Below are 20,752 nucleotides of genomic sequence, written 5' to 3' on the forward strand. Positions count from 1 at the left end.
AAAAACGGACTAAACATGTAGTCTGAATTTCTACAATAACACTCCCTTTATTTGAATATTTTAGAATAAATTGGGTTTTGGGCTTCACTGCAATTAACATGCTAACCTAACCTCACACACATCCTGCTTCTAGCGTAAGGCTGGACAATCATTATAATGAGCGACTCTGCGCATTAATACTAGTAAATGTATTTCTGAGTGATGGTTAAACCTATGGTCAGACTGCTGTAGGTGTAGGAGGAGGAATTGAATGAAACCAAGACAGGACAAGTGATGAGGGGCCAGACCTGTACACTACTAGACCTAGATTTTGGATTGGTCATGGGATCCCCAGTGTCACCCAGCATGGGGTAAGCTCCAAATGCGAAAAGTCAATACTTCTTCTAGAGTCACAGAGTGGAGAGTGGGTGCCAATAATTTGACAATTACACTGGCTAAGATGTGATGCGTGACCATACACAACCTCTCTGACACAAGACATTCACCATGTGAGTAATGGTCATGATATATAGGTCAAAAGCAAACAGCCTTAGTTTGGTGGATGCTGACCATTCTCTGTGGGGGCCCTGTAAGGAACTCAGGCCTGGGGGAAATTGAGCCAGCATGGACTCTCTTATCTTTCCCAGTCCGCTTGACCCCCTCCACACAACGACCAAATGAAATCTGTTGGGGGTAGAGAGTGGGGGCTGCAGTGATAAGAGCTCAAACTACATCACTACTATTTTGCCCATGAAACTAACTTTGAAGCAGTGAAACCCCTCATTGACCAATGTTTCCCCAATGTCATTCATCTCGACTACTCTTGGGTGTGTTTAATCCTTCTCTGTAAATTGTTCAACTATTGAGTGTTGGAAATCTAGAACTACACTTTCTAATGGCACGTTTCCACCAAGCAGTCCAGTTCAGTTTGTTACACATTAGAACGGTTATTTTTTGCATTTCCATTAACAAAAGTTGTGGATGGTAGCAACAGCACCACTCCATTTTTGGTACCTCCTCGGTCAAGGTTCCAAGTGAGCTGAGCTGATACTACAAGGTGGAGTTAAACAATGCAGACCACTGATTGGTCAAAGAGAATCGTCACTAGCGCGACATCCTGCACAAACCCGTGATTTTTAAATAGCCAAGCAACCAGCAATAGCGACGGCAATTTTTAATTTACTCTACCCAGATTTTTTTAAAATGGCAGCTCACACAACTACACTGTACACTACGCTGTACAATTGACAAAGTGCAGACATTCCACGGTTTGGTTGCTGTTGAAATGATTCAGCCAGTGTCCTGTTTCAAACTATGTCACAGCAGTTTCGCGCGCCGTCGCTAAGCTGATCAGCTAAGAATCCTGCCTACATTGAGTGAGCACTATCTGCAGTGGAAACACAGCTAGAGAAAAGGACCTGGTACCAAAAGTGAGTCGAACCGAGCCGTACCAAACAGTGGAAATGTGGCTTTACAGAAATATTGCCACTGTGGTTAGATATAAGACACACTGTATTTCGGAATGGGTCTAATTAATATTGTAGTAAAAGAATAATGACATCCTGGATGTTTGTCATTTCTATGATGTACTGTAACTTCAGTTTTTTTTCGTCCCCCCCCCTCCACTAGTATTACAGTATACCCTGGTGGTGCTATAATAAACTGGAAATGTTCAGACCTTATCTGATTGTTCTACCTGCATGATTTGAAGAATGAATGACTCTACCTGCCTGACAACTATTGTCCTGTGACTGTCCAAGCTGATGTAAAAGAGGTTAGCATTCAGCAGATTGTGGACATTCTGATTTGATTCTATGATATGAATAATAATACAAATCAACACACCTAAATAGTCATGACACAATTCCAAACAACATAAAAAAAATGCATCTATGACGATTGTGTTGGAGCTCCCCCAAATTGTTAAGTTGCACCCCGTCCCATCTTACTGTTGATTTTGTCAGATTTAGAGCTGGTTGTGTTGAGATTCAAGACACCAACTGTGTTTTTGAGGGACATTTGGGGATTATTGGGTGCTATAACAAATGCACACCATCATGAATGCATTCATAACTGCCAATTCTTTGACTAGTATTGTAATTACAAAGATAAGGACAAACGTGCATCCATCAGTTCCCCTCAGTGAGTTCACGATGCAAACATTTCCCTGACAGGTATTATAAAAACCTTTGACATGAAATTAAAAAATCTCTTCTGGTAGCCAAATCTCAATCACCTCAAGGTGTAGATCGTCATGTCAGCCAATACTAGGTCATCACATCAAACCGTAGCTGCAAAGACTTGTTTGACTAATCATGCAAGATGTGTCTTCAGCTCTGCAAATTGGTGTGGAGTTCCAGGCACTTGGACATACCATGATGTCACATGAGAGTTGTAAGGGACATTTGGTAGTCAGTCAATCACATGATTCCCATGAATCAAGGTGTGAATCATGTTAAGTCACTTAGGAATGGATGTCAGGATGGTGATATAGCCATAGTATGTTGGTAGCCTAAAAGATTTCCACAGTGTCTGTTTTGGTTCTACAACTCCCTTTAAGTTGGAAATTGCCATATTACACATAATGGCTTCAAGTAAAACAGGAGAAGAAGAAGTGCTTTGAGGAAACTAGCATGGTTGAATTCATGTTTTTGGTTTGACTGAAGGTGTGTGTAACTCCTGGCTTCTACAGAGTGCACTCCCTTTCTGTTTATAGTGAAATGAAGGTCATTCTGTGTTTGAGCTCTGGATCTCGATCAAGGTTGTGGAGCCAAATCTTTCAACAACTTTCCCTCCTCCATTATTTACAAAGGTGTTTCATGTAGAAGGGTTGACCATCTAGCTTATGCTTTGTTATCGGCTGTGTTCTTAATCAAACACCACACATAAAACGATTGCAGTCTTGCCAATCAAAAGCATTTATCATCTTGGAACTATGAACACGCGTAGCACATTTCATGGCACTGCATAAATCGATTTGGTTTACAATGGGAACATTTTAGGCTGATGGTTGAGCTATAGGAAAAGTCAGGGGCCATGGTCACTGAAAGTTTTACCATGATGCCATTTACATGATTCACGTGAATCAAGGTGTTAATCATGTTAAGGCACTTAGGAATGGATCACCAGACAGTCAGCAGTCAGCGGGTCGATTTAAGCTAAATCAATTCCCCTCAGTGAGTTCACGATGCAAACATTTCCCTGACAGGTATTATAAAAACCCTTGACATGAAATAAGATTAAACTATCAGAGCGCGCCTGTGTGAAATTACAAATAAGTTACACCAAAATGAGCTTCACACTACCTCTGAGGGCATCCTGAGGTCAAACTGTGCAGGTGAGTTAGGTGAACACACCTTCTTGACTCCTCCCAAAGGTACCCTGCTATACCAGCTGAATGCTAACACCATGCTAACACCATGCTTGTTGGTTATGATTCATACCTTCAACTAATCTAACGTTACCATGGCAACTCTAGCTAATGTCAGTAATCCCAAACACTGTATCTTTAATTCAGATCTCAATTAGCTGTGGCTGAAGCCCAGCTATTCTACCTGGAGTCCACTTAAAATCACTTTGAACTGTTTTAGGCTACATTTCAGTACACAATCACATTACAATCTTTACCAACAATGACCAAATAGTAATACTAATCACAGAGTATAGAGGTTACACCATAGCATATTAAGTCAAAATACAAAAACAGAACAAGCAACAACTTCTTTCACCCATGTATCCAACATTAAACCTTTTATGATTTGATGTTGGAGATGTTTTTTTCAATAATATGTGGGTGAACATCACTTAAAACAGTAATCATGATGTAGTATTAACATCACCAGACAGTCAGAGGTGTATTTAAGCTAACACTAGCTTCAGAGCTACACAGACTAGCCGGCTACAAGCACCTGCTCTGGGCTAACAAGCTAAGCCACCATCGTTACACTACATTGGCTGCAAACTAGCATCGGTCAGAACTAGATGTGAAACCGATGCAACTACTCATCTATCAATGCAGTGCAACACAATCAGGCTGCTGTGTGTCTGTCATACTCACCATGGTGATGCAGTGCAGCTGCAGAAACACACTCTACTCCGACGACAACACTGAGCACCCAGAGTCGGAAATCAAGCGGCGAGGAGCACATAAGCCCTTCTTAGCGATGGTTATGCACAAACTGGAGGTGTGTTTCTCATTCAGATTGTCAGAGATCCTTTGCAGAGATGGGTTACATCGTCAAAAACAACAATCAATGAATTCAACCTCCCAAAAGCGCCAGCAAGTATTTTTGCAACTGCAGTAGAGGTCACGCTAAAACTCTGGGTAAAGAAGCTGTCTTCACATGTGCCTGTGCACAAAGAGTAAAATACGAGGATTTACATAGTCGCACTCTCACACATTAAAATCGATTTGTACTTATAAAACATACTGACACGTACACGTGTGCTTTGTAGTTATAAATTTGTTGAAAAAAATTACATAGATGTTTTGATTTTGTACAGGATTATACAAGACCACTATAAAGTATGCATGAGGAGCGCCGAAACCGGAAGAGAGCTAAGGAGATAGCAGCACACATGACAGATCAGCACCTGAATGAGATGTCTGGCAAAGGCAAGGCAGCTGTATCTGTATAGCACATTTCAGCAACAGTGCTTTACAGAAACATTCAAGGACATTAAGACATAATTAAAAAAAGTTATAAAAACATTAAATATTAGAAAAATAAAAATAAAAGCTATGATAGAATATAACACACAAGAATAAAAGCTCTAGTGCAGTATAAGATCATTATCTGGTTTAATAAAAGGCAGCAGCAAACAGGAACGTTTTAAGCTTTGATTTAAAGGTCCCACAATATGCTCATTTTCAGGTTCATACTTGTATTTTGTGTTTCTACTAGAACATGTTTACATGCTGTAATGTTCAAAAAAACCTTTATTTTCCTCGTACTGTCTGCCTGTATAAGCCTGTATTTACAGCTCTGTCTGAAACGCTCCGTTTTAGCGCATTTTGACGGAATTGCAACAGAATTGCGTTGCTAGACAACAGCTTGGGTCTATGTGTACTTCCTGTCAGCTGATGTCATTCATATACACTGCAACAGGAAATAAACTGGGACACATTTAGAATTTTTACGTTTAAAATTGTGTCAAGGGTCTAAATATTGTATATTTGTGACATCACGAATGGGCAGAAATCCTGACAGCTTGTTTCAAAATGAATACGGGCTGTGTGTATTTCCCTGTGGATTGAGTGTTTCGATACTTTCACAGTATTTATATCGGACTTAAGCCTGCTTTATAATAAAAAAACATGAAAATCTCACTTTTTTATAATATGGGACCTTTAAAAGAACTCAGAGTTGGAGTTGGTCCTGCAGTTTTCTGGGAGCTTGTTCCAAATATTTGGTGCATAAAAACTGAAAGCTGCTTCTTCTGCATGTTTAGTTCTGACTCTGGGGACACTAAGCAGACCTGATCCTGATGACCTGAGAGGTCTGCATGGTTCATAACATAGCAGAAGATCAGAAATGTATTACTACGCAGCTACTGACACAGTGAGGACTTCGCCGAGTAACGTTAGGCAAATAACAGTCTCCCAGTTTCTGCTTCTGTTGATCTGCCACTTGGCATGTGACCATTATTGACACACAGTACACCTGAACTGAATGGACTGTAATGCTGTGCAATATGCTGCCTTCCACTGTGTAATTGTCTGAAATATATTAATTATTTATTTTTTTAAATATGTTTATGAGAGCTACAAGTTCTTTTAACATGGTCATGGAGCATATGTACTGTATATTTGTATTTTGGGGGTATCGTTCCTATGCAGAGGGTAGTTCAGTTTATTTATTGACTACACTGAGGCCGTTTATTTGAATAATTTATTTATTTATTGTGTTGAGCTGAATTGTGCTACTTATTTTGTACTGTAATTACCTTGTGCCTTTTCTACCTTTTTTCTTTTCTTAAAGCTGACTCGGGGTAAACTGCTCAGAATTCCAATGTACTGAGGTGCAAATGGCAAATGAAATTCTTGAATCTTGAGTTATTGACAGCATCTTTGTGGCTGTATCGATTGGTAAATTAATCAAGCACAGTAGGCTGTCTCTACCCTTTTAATCAAGGTGACTGGAGGCAGGACCCTCAGAGTATTTGCTACTGTGACATTAATTAAAGTAGCCTGATATAAAGGCATTAACCTTAAGGCAAATCTACAGATAATAAAAAAACAGGCTACAGCAATGTAGGCTTAACTAACTAAGTGAACCTTTCAGAAAGATTCAAATGTATTCACAGTATACTTCATATGGAGTATGTTACTATTAAGTAAACATTTGAGTACTTTTTCCACCATTTCAAATGACATTTTGTCTGTTTCATAATGCACTGAGGTCGTAAATGAGTGGAGATCCCAATAAAATATCCCTGAGTGAGAAATTATCTGTAAAGTTCACCAACAATTTACTGTCATTGGCACTTACAGTACTTATAGTGAGTCTCCTGATGCATTCAGTAAAAGGGGACTTTTCACTTTTTTCTTTTAGCATTGGATGTGAGTTCTTCACATATTTAGAAAAATGAGACACATCAAGTGTCAAAACTGAAACTTAATTACAGTAATCAAAGAAGTGTAAGAATAACAGTGTGCATTCCGTTTAGAGCATGATTCAGACACAATCAAATGCTGAACACTCAAACACAGAGTACCCATATGCGCATTTGTATTTGCAACTGTAGACACAGAGTGGCATGTACATCAACATGTGGGTAGAAAAGGGCTGGGCTGCATTTGCACATGCGCATACGTTTGGCTAAGCCCTCCTCTCTTATTGCAGCGATACTCACCCCACCCCCTTGATGCATCGTACCAGCCCCTCGTGGCATGTAGACACGCACACACACTGCAGGAGTGTGTTTCCACGCTGTCTCAATCTACTCTCTTGCACATTTCCCCTGTAAGAAAAAAAAAATAATAATTCAGCCCTGATGCCAAGGAGGTATCTTTCTTAAGATTGTTGTTTACTAATGATGATGTCAGCAATGAATGCAATTAAGTTAAAGTGATGCAGTAATTCACGAGATTTTTTTTTTTACATCAAGACATGAAATCTCTACGATTCTGAAAACAGGATGTCGTTTCCCAAAAGTGGCTCTAGAGAGACACTGACAATGCTTTATTTCAGTATCTGGGTTATTCCATACATTCGCACTGATTTCCTTTTCATTTATAATTGAAGGGAGTCTCGTACTGTACATTCTCCTCGTTGTATTCCGTATCACACTCAGCACTATTACTGCTGCTGTTTGAACTCTATTCTCTCTGGAGCTTGTGTGTTTTTTTTCTCCTTTTCTTATTCAGTGTTGTCTGTTCTTTTTAGTCAGGCTTGTTATTTTTAGATGAAACATAATAGCCAGGATCTTCAGTGTACTGTGAGAGTTTCACACCCCTTCCTAGTGTTTAATCCATATGACATCTCCTCCGTGCCTACTGGTTCCTTTGAGTTTCAACTCACAAGCCTTCCAATATAAATAAAGATGATGAGAATATTACAGTAAAAAAAATCTCAGCCTAGTCAATCAAATAGACTCATTGTTCGATGTCACGATTCATTTTTAATGGCAGCGCTTTTTTGTGCGCGAGTGCTGGTGAGCATTATACATCGTTTCCTTCTTTTATTAATCAAACAACAGTTTGAAATGTGTGTCACTGATCTCAGCAGTATACCTCGAAGCAGAGGAGGAAAGTGGAACAAAAATCCATGTCAACTCGTCACCAGTAAGACTGAAAATGGCTCAGAATGTAATTCTCTTTGGTGCAGCGCCTCCTTCTCCATTCTCTGTAATCTACAAGAATGCAAATTACAATGCAAATGCAAATACTACTGAATAATTTATGTGTAGCGTAGAAGAGTTCCTTTACAGAAACCGGGGAGCTTTTTGCTTAAATAGAGTAATGTGGCATTCGGAGCACACATTTGGTTAACCGCAGAAATATACCATAGAAATTCACTGTGTAAAATTCAGCTAAACTATTTAGTGACTGTTTTGAAGGTATCAGGATTACATATCTAGGATGCATAATCTCTATTTATGAATTATATTATCTCAATTGTAGTACTCTACTGTGTGTTCACTATATTGTTGAATGCTGGACAAAGACAAGCTCTGTATACATGAAACAACAGACATGTCTTTGTCTTACTGGTTAAACATTACATTTGTACATCCTTGATTCGTCTTTGGCGTTGAGTAATTTGGCCCACTCATCTGACGAAACGGCAATAGCAAATTTGACTTGAAGTGAGGTTATATCCAACGGTAGTCTAATTATTTTTCATTTATTCCTGTGTTCACTGCAGCTGATAGTTAAATACCTCAAACATACTGTATGTAAATGTCAATACAAACCACTGTTGACATTAGATTCCATTTTCAGATACTACATTGCCTTTGTATCCAACACCCTTAACAGGGCCTTTCAAGGTCCCCGTTCAATACATCAATCTAATTTCTCTAAATCAAATTGAAGCACATGCAGAACGTCTTTTGTATTTGGTGTGGAGGCTGGGAAAAAAAATGGCACCTATTACAATTAATGACGTTCATATACACTTGAACACATACATTTTGGCTTATTTAAGAAAAAAAAAAAAGCTTCAGTTTCTATCCTAACGTGCGGCGCGTTCAGGCTTCTCCCTCGGCGGTTTTTTCCATCAAGGATTGTAATTAAGCAACAGCATTCATGAGTGGGCATGCTCATTTAGCCTGCGTCTGGGCTTAGACAGCTTTAGAAGGATGAAAGAACAAATCCTGGTGGAACAAGGCAATGTATGCTATAGCTAAAGTGAAAACATCGCAGACAGAATAACAACTAATCCAAAACTTAAATGCATCTTTCTTTTTTTTTTTTAGTAACATTCTGCAACATATCAGTATTTTGTCATGAAGTGTATATGTCATGATGTGCTTTAAGCTACTTTGCAAATACTTTACATTGTAATATACTTACATGGGACTGAAAAATGTTTTTGTGAACATATATTCTGAATTATTCTAATATATTTGCTTGTGTATAAATAGTAGAAAAGCACCAAGATCCTTTTATTTCAGGAGTCTCTTTTATATGCATACTTTCATACCTAAAAGCCTTATTGTGATTACTGGGGTTAAAAATGTAAATTTGGGTGCATGGAAGTTGGACAGGTGAAACAGTTGCTTTGGATGCATACTAATAATCATAACAATAATAAACAACATTGCTGACATTAGTGCTTTTTTATAAAAACAAAAAACGTATTAGGTTTAAAAAAAATACTGAATGTTACACTACAATTTTACATAATGACGCCGTTCTATTCTCATTTGAATATAAAATGGTCACGGAAATGCAATTAATTTGATGCTTGGTGATGCTGACTCGGTAATAAAATCTCAATATTAAATCATAATTATGGTCTGGGGTTTTCTTTTTGTAAACCGTGAAATTAATCTGCTCATCTGTTTGGGCCTCTCCTTAATTGTTTCAGGATTTTGATATTTCACACTCATAGTATCCTAAGCTACCTAGGCCTGATTTAACAATAAAAATATATAAATTTCACTTTTGCTACGTATGACAGTGGAATACACTGACAGAGTTGATTTTAAAATGTACCAAAATTTGCAATAACTATCTTTTTTTTAATTGAAATGGGTTCTGTGGTTGCCCATTAGGTCAGATTAACTATGTACACCACAGTTTTGTTTTCTTCCTCTATGTCTCACACATAGAAAGTCAACAAACGTAACAATGCAACATAAGGCACAGTGGCATATACTTGGCATCTCATTAGCTTACCGTTACCAGCAGAGTTACCCCCTGTCTGAAATCCACAAAATCTATTAATTGTCTGAGTGTAAGGTTGGGTGTCGTCATGGCTCGTTTTACTGTATATTTCATTTCCTGTTCTCAAACTCTATTGTCTGTTGCAAACGCAGGAAAACACTGCAGAGCGCCATTGCAGCACCAGAAAATATTAATGCAGATTTTTTTCCCCCCCTATTCAATTGAAGACTGATTTATATCAGAATTAGGCTACAGTGAATGTGTGTGTGTGTGTGTGAGTGTGTGTGTGTGTGTGCATGTAGCAACAGACACACTGAGAAATAAAGGCAGAGCTAGAGGGAGAGAGAGAGAAGCTCATTATAATCAGGCAATTATGCTGGCAGAATTAGAAGCGTCCTTATTTTCTCTTGTGGCAGCCTGAGTGTGGAGACGGTTTTTTAAGTGACTGCAGACTAATCCACGGATATGACTGACTATCCTGTGCTAATACGGAGCATCTGTAGTCGTGTATGACAACAAGATTTGGAGGTGAAAGCCTGTGATTTTGGCTTTTTTGGAAAACCGGTGACTCAAGCGAGGCTCCCCAGGTTCTGGGCTCTAATTTGCATTGATGAGGATTTTTTTTTTCTTTCTCTCCTGGTTGAGGTTTTGGCTCAGCGGTAGTGAGTGAGAGACGAGGGCAGTTATACACGCCTACAACTCAGGACCATGGCTGTACACAATCAGTGCCTTCCAAACAGTGGTATATAATTATATTGCATGTTTTTTTGAGACATTTTATTCAATTTCATGTGGTATGGTATGTGCATTGCTGCTGCTGTTGATGTTGTTAATGTCAGTGACAAAGGGTGTGTGTGTGTAAGAGAGGGTGTGTGTGAGTGCGTCATATGCTTTATCCTTAAAACTGGAATACATTTTCATTATAAATTAGAATGAATTAAAGACAAACACAATTTTGAATACAACATTTTTTTATTTCAGCTAAGAAATATTGTACAAATATTGTGATATGACTGATTTTTATCAAATGATTAACTGTGTAAAAAAAATACAATAAAAGTCTCACTCCTACGTACATCTGTTTGTGGAAATTCTTAAATCCAAATAAATGTACTCGTCATTATTGAGTCAAGATTTGACACATATGTGATTGTGCACCAACGGCATGTTCACGCTAAAGACTTTGACCTTAGGTCAAGGGGGTTTGACCTGCATTTGACTCTTGACCTCTACTACATGTCTTATCAACTGGCCTGTTAATATGTATTGATCATCCCTCCCTAGAGACAGAAACATATTGTTTTCAGTCTTTTTTTTTTATAAAATAGTTGTTTTTTGCTCATTTTAAACAGGCACTTGCAAAGATATTGAAATAAGATTTTCCCCCATTCCTTTATAATTTAAAAAGTCCTGGCATTACAACAAAATAAACACTGACATTTTTTGCAGCATTTTGTGCTTGAAATGACAAAATATTACAGATATAAAGACATCTTGAATGTCCGTCTTGAGGACACGGACCAAACACCCCACATCTCCCACCCATTTTCCACTTTGCAAAAGAATGTTGAATTGTGCATGGAATTTGGCAATAGGGATTGTCTACGTGTGTGTTGGGAAGAGGGGGGGGTGTTAAGATGAAGTGGAATGACGACTCCCTGAAAGTTCTCAGGGAAGTGCTTGTGTCTGGCCGTGGAGCAGGCAGCTGATTTGGGATAGGGTGTTAGCATAACAAAGGGCCTGAGCCTGTGAACTTGGGGCACCTTTCGACCCTGGCGCTGTGGGAATGAATAGTCTCTGGGCCTCCCCATAGAGCACCCCCATGGCTAGCCTGATCGTGGCTAAATTGTTAATCAGGGTAATTTAATATAGTTTTCAATATGCCTCATCTCTCATCGGGAAAGCATTCACCGCCTTCTCGCCTTCCCGCCCAAAAAAAAAGGCCCCCCTATTCAACCAGGCGAGACGGGCAGCTGCAGGTCTTATAGCCTTCTCAATTGAAATGTTCAAACATCAACAACACGAAGGCCTCAGCGCTGTGTTTTGTGCATGTGTGTTTGTATCTGTGTGCACTGGTCTGGTTCTTCCAAACTTAAAAGACGATTCATGCGTGTGTAAATCTGGACACACGCACATACAGAAATGCACAGAGTTTGTGAACGCCAGTGTGGGTGACGGAGAAGAAAAAAAAGAGAGATAACTGTAATGCGCAATTTAACTGAACTGTTCCCGCCGCCTTCTGAAACAACTGCGGGGCCTCACCACCTTCGCTTTTCACAAAGTGCAATGCCACATATTTACTTTGACCTGTGCTCAGAAAATGAGGCAGTGTCTTTAAGCTTCGACATGACAGACAATCTCCGGCATTTTTCCCTCTCTAACCTGGATCAGAGTGAGGTCACCGCGAGCAGTAACTCTCGATCTCAGGACAGGTGACGTCAGCGCTCCCGGTGGAAGCGTCCAGGAGCTGAGGTGAGTCATCGGACTCCGGGCCCTAGTTTTAGGCAGTGCGAGTTTAGAGACACCCGTCCACCCACACACACACACACACTCTCGCACATGCACGCACACAGGGCCTGCTGGGTCCTGACTCTACTGTCTATAAATACATACTGTAATCGAGAATGACTCAGACACTTGAATGGCTCTCTGTGGGGAGGCAGAAGATGGAGTGGGGAGGACAAGGAGTCTGCAGGAACAATGAAAGAAAGCTAGCAGGACCCGGTGTTGCCGTTATCTCTGTGTACATTTTAGCTCCAAGGCGAGCGAAGCTCCGCGCTGGCATGGTGGCAGAAAATGGAAGACAAAGAACAGGAAGTAGGGTTTCACGTACCGTCTTGGAATACTGGATGACACTTTTGTGGCACTTACAGATAAATGACAGAAAAAAAACAAATGTTGCATATGAAGCAAATTTTTTTTCAAAATTTTCTGTTAGTGATGATCATTTTTGCTCACAACCTTGTCTTTTAAAACTCGTTGTTCCTGGTCAGATAATCAGTATTGGCATGCAACAACACATATTGGTGGCAGAGTGCACACATGTATGTGCAAACACTGGCTAATTAGCATAACACCTCGCCATGAGCCGGCCCGTGTGCTAAAACAGACTATGAGGAGTCTCAGGCCAGCAGACCATGTTCCCTTGTGGGCCATTGAATAGAAGTGGCCGGCTCTTGTGTACTCTGTCTAAGGCTGTATGTTAATTTACGCTGTGTGACTGGATGATAATAATTCATGCCTAAATCACCAGACTGCACCCCCTCGAACCCCAAAAAATCCAGACATGTGTCTATGGGAACCAAAGGACCCCTAAGTCAACATAACACCAGACATATTCACGTCACCCACGCCGAGACAAATCAGTTAACCAAAGTAAAAAGAAGCATTAATTTAACCAAAGATAGCTTTATTCTTTAATATCAACACTTATTGTCGCAAATGTCTCCAAATTATTTGTACACTAAATAAGCAGCATTTACTACGTGGTTTTATTTTGTTCATTAATTTATGTAAATAAATAATATTCTCAAACTATCCTTTGGCCATCCCAAAATACATCCTCCCATTTTTTTCCCTGCTCTGAAAGTCACTTTCTGCGACGTACATGCCTGTAGTCCCAAGTTTAGAAGTTTAGATGTCACAGTGTTTGTTGTGCGGCTAGTACGACAGGAAATAGAATTTATCAACATGGAAACAAAGGTATTATAGGCCCCCAGGGGGACAGGGTCTAAACGGGGTCAGGACTGTGGGGCCTTGTCTAGACGGCCTGCTTTTGTGGTTGCAGGGTTTCAGCCTCTATCTCACCCTTTCAATAGGAGAACTTGACCCGTGTCTAGCTGCCGTGGGACTCGGAGACAAGGAGAGATGGATTGACGAGACAGTGGGACAGCAGTGAAGGAAGTTTTTGGCAATTAAGTAGTGGAGAGTCTGACTTTTTAAATATTTTAGGGTGATAAAACTATGTGAAAATATATATATTTTGACTTTTGAACCCTCATTGTTTCACCACAAAACGGACCTGGCTGACTTCAGGTCATCCTTTCAAGGCTTAACTTCTAAATTTTTCCAATTCCTCTGAGTGGGTGCATCAATCCAAACAATACTTAACACTGGAAATATATTTTCATAAGGAGTTAAAACCAACCAATGACAATACTAATACGCAGAAACACCAAAAAACACCCCCCATTACTGGAAACGCCAAATTCATATCAATCCCTCCTACTCTCTTAGCTCCCGTCTCGGTGTATGTGGAGGGTGCAGGGTGCTGCTGCGGGGCATGGTATAATTGAAAGGCTGAAGAAGAACACTGCTTGTTTAAACCAACCAGCAGGCAGCGAGGGCATGATGGGAAAACAAAGCCGGAGCCCCAGGAGTGGGTGACACGACATCACTAATGGCGGAGCAGAGAGGAACACTGCCTCTGTTTTGTTACCCTTAGTCCTTGTGACAACCAGCAGGTTGAAGATACTACACAGTAAGGCTGCAATTCACAAATTCAAATCTGAAGTTTGCACAGCTATATTGTGTGGGCTCACCAGGATCTAACAGAGCTCTCCTGGGTGCTGGTTTCCAGAGTTATTTTCTTTTTTGTTGCTGAAATATGTTGTCAATCATCAGTGTAATTTAACAAAATTAATTTGTATTTTGCAGCCATGATGGCTTCATAAGTGTTGGTGTAAATTGAATTCCATATTTTCACCTTCAATATAGTTTTCAGCCTGCCACAAATACATGATATACGGACAGAAGGAGCACTTATGGATTCATTTGTTACCGCACGTATACCAGAACCTCTTTATTTCCTCACTGCCTTCCATGTACAGTACCTATATACTGTAAATAGCTGTGGACAATAAGTGATGGGTGAGTGAACAGATTGTAGAGTGCGAATAAGCTATTCTATTTAAACAATATTGAAAATCTGCAATGTTCCCTGAGACCTTTCCATTTCACATCTCTGTTGTTTTTTTTTTCCTTCCTATGGATGAGAGTTTGACACGGGCTATATCTCAGCAGTATGAAGCTACAGCAGCTGTGAATTCCCTCAAAGCAAATCACCAGGCATGTCTGTCTCTTATTGACCCACATCAGGAATCCCCACCCACCACCTGCAAGACGGCGGCTCATTTTAGCCAGCAATAAATATCAATATTACATATCAATAAACCCATCAGAGAGGTGGGGAGAAATAGCAGGGAGGAAAAGGGGTTAGATTGAAAGGCGGGGTGGATGGATGTGGGGAATGAGAGAGAGGGCAGAGGAGAACGGGGACAGAGAGAGAGAAAGAGTAAGAAGAAAGAGAGGAGAAGAAAGTGATGGCTGCTCGTCTGTTTCGGCCCTGTGGTCTCGTGCCTCCTGGGATAGCCGAACACTCTGTCAAGATTCTACACTTCAGAATCAATCACTCTCGGCCCGAGCACAAAGAGAAAGATGCACACATTCGCACGCATGTGCATGCTCGCACACGCAAACAAAATGTACATTCGCACAACGTGTTTTACAGAGAAATGTCTTCTGTCCAGCTTCGACAAGGCAGCCTGTGCATGTCACGGCAGTGTGTGATAGCAGGCCGTTGTGAAGAGAGGATGTCAGATCACCAACTTTCTCATCCAGAGATCATCTACAGTACGTGATTCCCAACCAGGGGTACGGGTACCTCAGGGGGTATTACTGCAGTTGCTAGGGGGGTTCATGGAAAGATTATGGAGTAGCAATCAAACTAATTAGAAAAAAATTTAATTACAATAAAAAAAACAAGATCCAAATATTGAGTCAGCTGTAACGTTTGAACACTATGCGTTACAATTGAGGGTGCATGAAAACTATAGTTAGTGAACGATGGATAAATAGTTGAAATTGCTATATAACTCCAAATGGTAGTGGTACAAATGCAAATTTGACCTAACTGACCCAACTGCCCTGATGTTGACCTTTCAGTTGTATCAAAAAAATATTGTTACAACATCCACCTTTATATAGTTAATAGTGTTGTGTAACATTCAGTTTTAAATCAATTCAAATGACCACTCTTTGTTGGAACTTGACGATGAAGGAGTGTTTGAGTTCATCTGACAGGACTGTGGACAAGGTCAGACTGGAAGAAATTTGGCACTGGCATTTTTTGTCTTGATTGGTGTTGTGTCAAATACTGTTTCTCCGTCGATATGCGTTTCCCACCTACCTAAACCTGAACCTTATCCCTAACCCTAACCATCAAGGGGGGCGCTGTCATTTTAACAGGAGGGAAACACTAATCGACGTGGGAACAGACTTCAACATAACACTGGTCCCACTCGCCTTCATGATCTATAACTGTAATTTATTTTATGAGATTATTGTTTATTTTGTAGCCGTTTTCATTTAAACAAAAAAGGAAAATCTTCTTAATTCTGTCCTCATCTCCCATTAGACAATGATAGTAAATTAAAGTGTAATATAGTGATGAACTGATACCGGATCGGATATCGGGCTGACTGACTCAAATAGCTGGATCGGGTATCGGTGACAATGGGGCCGATCTATTCAATTCTATGTTTATACACTATATACATTATTCACTGGAATTTTAATTCCTCTTTAAGTTTTGACAAATTTGTAGCTGAATTAAAAAGGATTATACTTGAATTGTAATTTCTGTTAAAGTTTAAGATTTTTTTTACCAAGTTCCTGGTGTACGATTTATTATCTTAATAATAAATAACAATTAAGTAAATTTATGTCTATGTAATTATTTGTTACATTTTGTTTTACAAAAGTTAAGAAAGCAATGTATAAGTCAAGTCTGATGTTGTCTTACACATAAAATAATGAACCCATCACTTCCACACAGTGAGGCATACTGCACAGCTCATTAACTAAACACTGGTATCAGATCGGTACTCGGTACCCAGGTATCGATATCAGTATCAGGACTGAAAAAGTTGGATCGGTGTATCCCCTTGTACAATATTAGTAAATAATAAAGGTAAGTTTGAGGAAAATATGGCAGCTTGTGTTGTAGTCGGTCTTCATCCCTGTCGATTAGAATAACACGGAAAATGGTATTTGTTGCCAGCAGTAGTACACTGACCTGCAGCCAACGGCACAATAATTAAATTCACCTGCTGTACCTAAACAGGATTTACAGCACACACAATTAAAGTGGTTGAAGATGGATGGACAATTAACGCCAACAGCATACTAAGACAAACATGCACCTGCATCTCAACATGATCTACAGTACCATTTATAGGAACACAGTTGTGTTAAGGGTTGGTTTATATCTACTTTTTAACTCCAGATGAATATGTGGGTTGTAAATAAACTTGGGATGCTGTTCATATATTTAATTTGGGATGTAAATAAATCTGGGATAGTTTATATATTATATTATCATTCTATGATATATGAGTTAATAGAGGAGAAGTGAGAAAGGTGTAGAGATATATAAGTTTTACTTCTACCTACTCCTTTTCAGACACTATTACTCTTGTTTTGTATCTGTTTTTATTTATTTTTATTTTCAAAAAAATAGAAATGAATAACTGTTTTTTGTTAACATTTTCATTTTTATATATCATTGTTGTAGGTCTATGGTACGACAGTACGACGGAGTATTAGGGCCACATTGAGGGAAAAAATAAAACTGAGTTTTTGAGAAAAAAGTCATAATATTACGAGAATAAAGTCACAAGTTTACGGGAAAAAAAGTCACAGTATTATGAGAATAAAGTCAATATTATAAAGTAGTAATTTTAAGAGTTATTTTCTTTTTTTCTCGTAAAGTTATGACTTTATTCTCGTAATATTACGACTTTATTCTCGTAAAGTTATGGCTTGATTCTCGTAATATGACTTTTTTTCTCGTAAAGTTATTGCTTTATTCTTGTAATATTACGACTTTTTTTCTCGTAAAGTTATGGCTTGATTCTCGTAATATTACCACTTTTTTCTCGTAAAATTATGACTTTATTCTGGAAATCTCCGATTTTTTTCCCTTAATATGTCCCTAATACTCCATAGTACATTTACACTTTGGGCCCTCACTGCATTAGACTTATATACTATATACTTGAACTGTGTTGCCTTCATCACAATGCTCAAATGTTTTGCAGCTCCAGACAGATTTTTTTTTATTATTTTGATTAAAATGGCTCTTTTGATAGTAAAGGTTGCTGACCCCTGCACTAGAAATACATTCACCTGTATTTCAACAACACAGGATTTACAGCTGTAGGTACAATCAGTTAAAGCCAATTAACAAAATACAATGCTCTGAAACACAATTAAGAAATCAATTAAAGCCATTGGTAACTTACAGCATTGGCAGCAGCCTACTGCTGCTGCTAATCACCCACCTGCTGGGAAGTCCTCATGGAGGTCCTCTGCAGTGGCCTCTTCTTGCCAGCTTGTCTGTCCTCCTTCCTCTTTCCTCCTCTTCATTTGGTGTCGACAGACTCTCTTATCACTGCTACAGCTAGCCAGCATGATTGTGCGTGGCTCTGGCATCATCCACGTTAATTTTGATTAGTAATAAATTTGATATCTTTAAACATTTTGCAGTATCAGCATCGGGAATGTTGTTCTTTTTCTCTCTGCTAACCTTTTTAAGTTCCACCTTTTTTGGCCCTTTCATTATCCATTCTATTTGTCTTTTCTCATTCAACTCCACTCTTTCTGTCTTGATTTCATTTAATATTTCCCAGCTTGACCTCTCAAATCTTCTTCTTCTGCGTTGGTGTTTTAATACTGGTTTGCAAACAACTTTATGGCGCATTACCGCCACCAGCTGGTCTGGAGTGTGGACCAGGATTCTAACTACTCACTAATACTAAAGAAAATATGCCTTTTTTTCACAGTAGTCTTTTTTTTTTATTCCATGCATGAACCAAACTTACAATACAAATAAACAAATATCTAATAATAATAATAATAATATTAATAATCTCTATTTGTATAGCACCTTTCTAAACATAGTTTCAAAGTGCTTGCACAGATACAATGAAATACAGACAAAATAAAAACAACAATAAAAGAACAAAATATAAAGACCAAATAATGAGAAAACTAAAACCTGTAACCAGTGGTATCAAAACAATAAGTTACTACACATAAGCTAAAAGAGGACAATATAAGGTGTTTATCACTTTAACTCAGGGGTCTGCAACCTGTGGCTCTGGAGCCTCATGATGCTCTTCAGCTCCTCTCCAGTGGCTCCCTGTGGATTTATAAAAAAAATTAGTGGAAATGAATAACTTTTTTTTGTTTACATTTTCATTTTTATTTATTATTGTTGTAGGTCTATGGTACGACAGAGTATTAGGGCCACATTGAGGGAAAAAGATAAATCTGAGATTTCAAGAATAAAGTCGTAATATTACGAGAATAAAGTCATAGGTTTGCGAGAAAAAAAAAAACGTAGTATTATGAGAATAATATTATAAAGTAGTAATTTTCCGTGTTATTTAATTTTTTTCACGGTAAGTTATGACTTTATTCTTGTAATATTACGACTTTTTTTTCTCGTAAAGTGATGGCTTTATTCTCATCATAATACGACTTTTTTTCTCGTAAAGTTATGACTTTATTCTTGTTATATTCCGACGTTTTTTCTCATAAAGTTCTGACTTTATTCTCGTAATATTACGACTTTTTCCGCGTAAAGTTCTGACTTTATTCTTGTAATATTACGACGTTTTTTCTTTTAAAGTTATGACTTTATTCTCGTAATATTACGACTTTTTCCGCGTAAAGTTCTGACTTTAATCTGTAAATCTCTGATTTTTTTTCTCTCAATGTGGCCCTAATACTCCGTAGTACATTTGCACTTGGGCCCTCACTGCATTAGACTTATATACTACATAATTAGACTATAAACTGTGTTACCTTCATCACAATGCTCAAATGTTTTGCAGCTCAAGACAGATTTTTTTTTTTTTTTTTTTGTCTAAAATGGCTCTTTTGATAGTAAAGGTTGCCGACCCCTGGTCTGGAGTGTGGACCAGGATTCTAACTACTCACTAATACTAAAGAAAATATGCCTTCTTTTTTTTTATTCCATGCATGAACCAAACTTACAATACAAATAAAGAAATATCTAATAGGCTGTGCCAGATTTGAGTCTTCATTACGGTATGTGTAAGACAACGAGAATGATAAATAATTGGAAATTTGAATTGACACCAACTGGTGCAGACAGAAAAAACATCAGGTTATGTATATTATTCTAATACTGAAGAAAAAGGAAAAAAAATGTTTTTTTCACAGATTGCTGTTGGCGGCATTGAGGCCCACCAGGTGCCTGGCTGTGGAGGTACATCAGACAAAAAAAGGTGGATAACCGCTGATCTGCAGAAAAGATTGATGTATCTGAAAGTCGATCAAACACAGTTAACTTGTGACATTGTTTTCATTTGAAAACAGTTGAGTAAAGCCCCTTTAACCCCCAACAACCTTGAATAATCCAAATCAAACGCCAGTTTCCAGCACCAGATTTCAGTTGTGATCTTAAACAAGCTGCGTTTTAAAATCTGCACACATCCCTGTATTGCATTTTATAGCTCTGTAACACTACGCAGCCGGCAGCCTCTTTGGTTTCCAGATCTTCTTTAACCAGAGAGTTAAACACACACCAAAGGTAGTTTCAGTAAGACCTCATTTTTCTCACTGTGAAGTTTCCAGACTTAGAGTTCTGTATCTTGTCGTCTGTTGGGATCATGTGGCGGATAGTACTTGTGAATCTTCTCCCAAACAAAATAAGATAACAAAGTCCTGCTATCTGTAGATAAAAGTGAAATACTGTGCCGTCTCGTGGAAAAAAAAAGAGAGGGAGACAAAGAAAGGAGGAGAAAAGTTCTATCACATAATGGAGTTTAGAAGTTTTATTCTTTACTTTTCCTCGCCAGCAGCTTCCAAGGTCATGTTCCCGGGCCAAAAAACACCTTAATGTAAAAA

General features: G+C 38.7%; 1 protein-coding gene across 2 annotated transcripts in view; it reads right to left on the reverse strand.

The window, feature by feature from the left end:
* The window catches only part of tmem161b (transmembrane protein 161B), a 34,743-nt gene extending 16,223 nt beyond the window's left edge, over positions 1–18,520 (reverse strand). Inside the window, exons 1-3 of one of the 2 annotated variants that reach the window (XM_037778229.1) lie at positions 18,157–18,520; positions 6,835–6,942; positions 4,037–4,193 (exon numbers count right to left, since the gene is read on the reverse strand). In XM_037778229.1, the coding sequence (XP_037634157.1) occupies positions 4,037–4,039 (3 nt within the window). In that variant the 5' untranslated portion in view covers positions 4,040–4,193; positions 6,835–6,942; positions 18,157–18,520. Of the gene's footprint in view, positions 1–4,036; positions 4,328–6,834; positions 6,943–18,156 lie in introns of those variants that run through there. The other variant, XM_037778228.1, reaches the window with a different exon arrangement.
* Positions 18,521–20,752: the final 2,232 nt, after the last annotated feature.

This window comes from Sebastes umbrosus, chromosome 8 (assembly GCF_015220745.1).
Source record: "Sebastes umbrosus isolate fSebUmb1 chromosome 8, fSebUmb1.pri, whole genome shotgun sequence".
Lineage (NCBI taxonomy): Eukaryota > Metazoa > Chordata > Actinopteri > Perciformes > Sebastidae > Sebastes > Sebastes umbrosus.